We start from the raw sequence: 2,640 nt of genomic DNA on the forward strand, positions 1-2,640 counted from the left end.
CACCATCAGAGAACGCAGAGATGATGGCCTCATCGGTCACCCTGGGGATCTTGATTTGTGCGCCGTTGAAGCGCTGAATGTACTTCTGTAGGGTCTCTCCTGGTTGCTACTTGATGCGGCGCAGGTGCGAGTGCCCTGGAAGTTGGCGATGAAGCGGGTGCGCATTTAGTCCCAGGATGAGATAGATCCCGGCGGCAGGTTCAGGAGAAAGGAGCGGGCGCCTTCCTTAAGAGCCATGGGAAACCAGTTCGCCATGACTTTCTCGTCGCCGTTGGCCGCTTCGATGCTCAGCTCATAGAGCTGCAGGAACTCCTCGGGGTCGAGGGTGTGGTCGTAGCGAGGAGGCAGATCCGACTTGAACTTGCCCGGCCAGGCGACACTGCGCAACTCGGGGGTGAAGGTGCGGCAGCTAGCCATGGTCACCGGGGCCCGCCTCGGGGGTCGAGTGTAAAGCCCCGAGACCGATGCTGGAGAAGACTTCCATATATTACGGGTTTCGCCTTTTGTTTCATTTGTGCTTGCCCTTTTATTTTTGCTTTGCATCATGTCATCATGCCATCATGTCATTTCTTTTCTTAACTCAACTAAATAAATGGCATGGATCTTTGATCCATTTAAACCGAGGGAATTCACTTGGTGATTCTCTTTATAACATATCCTCCCGATATTAGGGAGCTATATTAAATATTCCATTTTCGAAATCACCTATAACACACTTGCAATTTATCACATGCCCTTTTCCGCTTCAAGCTTGGTCCCCAAACTTTTCCTATAATTTCTTCCGTCACTTCCCCGAGCTCCACCTAAATTCTCAACATTTCTGGGCACTTCTAAACCCTAGCCCTAGTTCAAACCATTTGATTAAATTCAAATGAGTTTGAATTCATATCTTCCGATCTTGCCACTTCTAATTTTCTCGGACCATGAATATTTTTACGAGTCCGTGAAAATTATCCCCATGCCCAGATTCCATCCCTAACTTCTCTTTCTTTTCTTTTTCTTTTTCTGTTTTGTTTTTTTAATGGAAAAAGAGATTTTAGAGAAAGAGAGAGAGGAAGAGAAAAACCAGCAGGCCCGCAGCCTTCTAAGGCCCAACCGGCGCCCTCCCCACTGGGCCGGCCTCCAGGCCCATCTAATCCTAACCTAGCGCCAGGAGACCCCATCCCCTCGATTCCCCTTGTCCTCCCCCCGAGCGCCGCCTTCGCTCGATCCCATCTCCCTCTCCTCCTCGTTTCCTAGCGCCGCCAGAGGGATCGAGAGATCCCTCGACCTCTCCCCTCTGCCCGATCCCTCGACCTCTCCTTCTCGATCCCGTGCGCCTCCCTCTCTCCCTCTACAGCGCACCTCCCATGGCGCCGTCACCCTGTGCCAAGCCTTCCCCAAGCCGGAGCCCTGTGCAGCATGGCTGCTGCATGCCCGCGAGCCTCCTCCGCGCGTCTCCTCCCTCCGCTCGCACCACAACCAAGCCGTTCCCCACCTCTGCCTTCGTCGCCGTCAGCCGGTGCAGCAGGTCCACCGGCAAGCCCTGCCTCCTCGCCCTCGCTGCCTGCCCGCAGGCCACGCAGCCTGATGCCGGTGACCAGCGCCGCCATGGCCGTCCGAGTCTCCTCAGGAAGCCGCCGTTCCTGTGCTGCCACCCCCCATCTCCAGCCCCGTTCTCCTGCAACGCCCTGCCTCCTGATGCTCTGCACCAGCACCAAGTCATGGCCGATTTGGTTGTTTCATTGTTGGGCATGAGCAGCTATGGCTCGACATCTTCTGCCGCTGCTCGCCCGCTGTCCACCAGAAGCCCTTATGTCTTGTTTCGTTTTGGATGGGCAAGAATGTCGCCAAGACCCGTACGTGGACCGTCAGACATTTTCTTTGAGATTTTTGCCAAGTTCCACAACGACGCATCTTGTTCATCTACCGCCGTTTTCGGAACCGCTAAGAACGGCAAGTACCTCGGCAAGTACATTGACGCCCGATGCATAGAACGACTACCGTCGCCGACGACCCGAGTACCACTACCGTCAACCCTCGAAGACTCCGTGGACGTCAAGATCCTCGCCGTGACCTCGAACATCTACGGAATGTGCACGACTACAAAATGGGTACCACTACCGTTGCTGAAGACCCGTGTAACGGTATCGTCAAGTCCGACTACCGTCGCGTGAACAACTACTTCCACTACCGCCGTCGCGAGAACGCCTACTTCCCTCTACGAACTTGATCCGTTCCGATAAGGCACTCTTCGAAAGGTATAACCATCGACACGACCGTCCGTGGACCGAATGCATATTATGTGATATGAGACGATCGCATTTGCACGTCGCCCCTCTTTTTGCCTTGGCAACGACATGTGGGAACTCGGTATCCGACATCACCCCACCATCCTTGCTTGTCATGTTCCGCACACTTCCCCTTTGCGTCGGTATCTCAATCGAGTACCAGTACCGGAACGCTACCATGGCACCATTTTCGTTATCGTTGCCATGGCACCCCTTTCCTTTGCACCACGGTGACAAATGCTTCATAATGCTCTTGTCAACTTTTAATAAAAAAATTGCATAAAGTTGGACATGTCATTCGCATCATGATAATAACATTTAAATGTTTAAAAATTGTTGTTGCACCAAACTGATAATTGCATATGGGGAT

The 2,640-nt window shown here is 53.0% G+C and overlaps 1 protein-coding gene across 1 annotated transcript; it reads left to right on the forward strand.

The window, feature by feature from the left end:
• Nucleotides 1-1,349: 1,349 nt before the first annotated feature.
• LOC147979426 (uncharacterized) lies at nt 1,350-2,156 on the forward strand. The gene has a single exon (XM_087516743.1). It carries the CDS (start codon nt 1,350-1,352, stop codon nt 2,154-2,156), a length of 807 nt encoding a protein of 268 aa, XP_087372869.1.
• The last annotated feature ends 484 nt before the right edge of the window (nt 2,157-2,640 follow it).

The sequence above is a fragment of the Triticum urartu genome, chromosome 3A (genome assembly GCF_056163025.1).
Source record: "Triticum urartu cultivar PI428250 chromosome 3A, HENAU_Tu73, whole genome shotgun sequence".
In the NCBI taxonomy this organism is placed as follows: Eukaryota; Viridiplantae; Streptophyta; class Magnoliopsida; order Poales; family Poaceae; genus Triticum; species Triticum urartu.

Excerpts from the sequence above, each read along its gene's own strand:
- LOC147979426 (XM_087516743.1), top strand. The coding sequence starts at position 1,350 with ATGGCGCCGTCACCCTGTGCCAAGCCTTCCCCAAGCCGGAGCCCTGTG.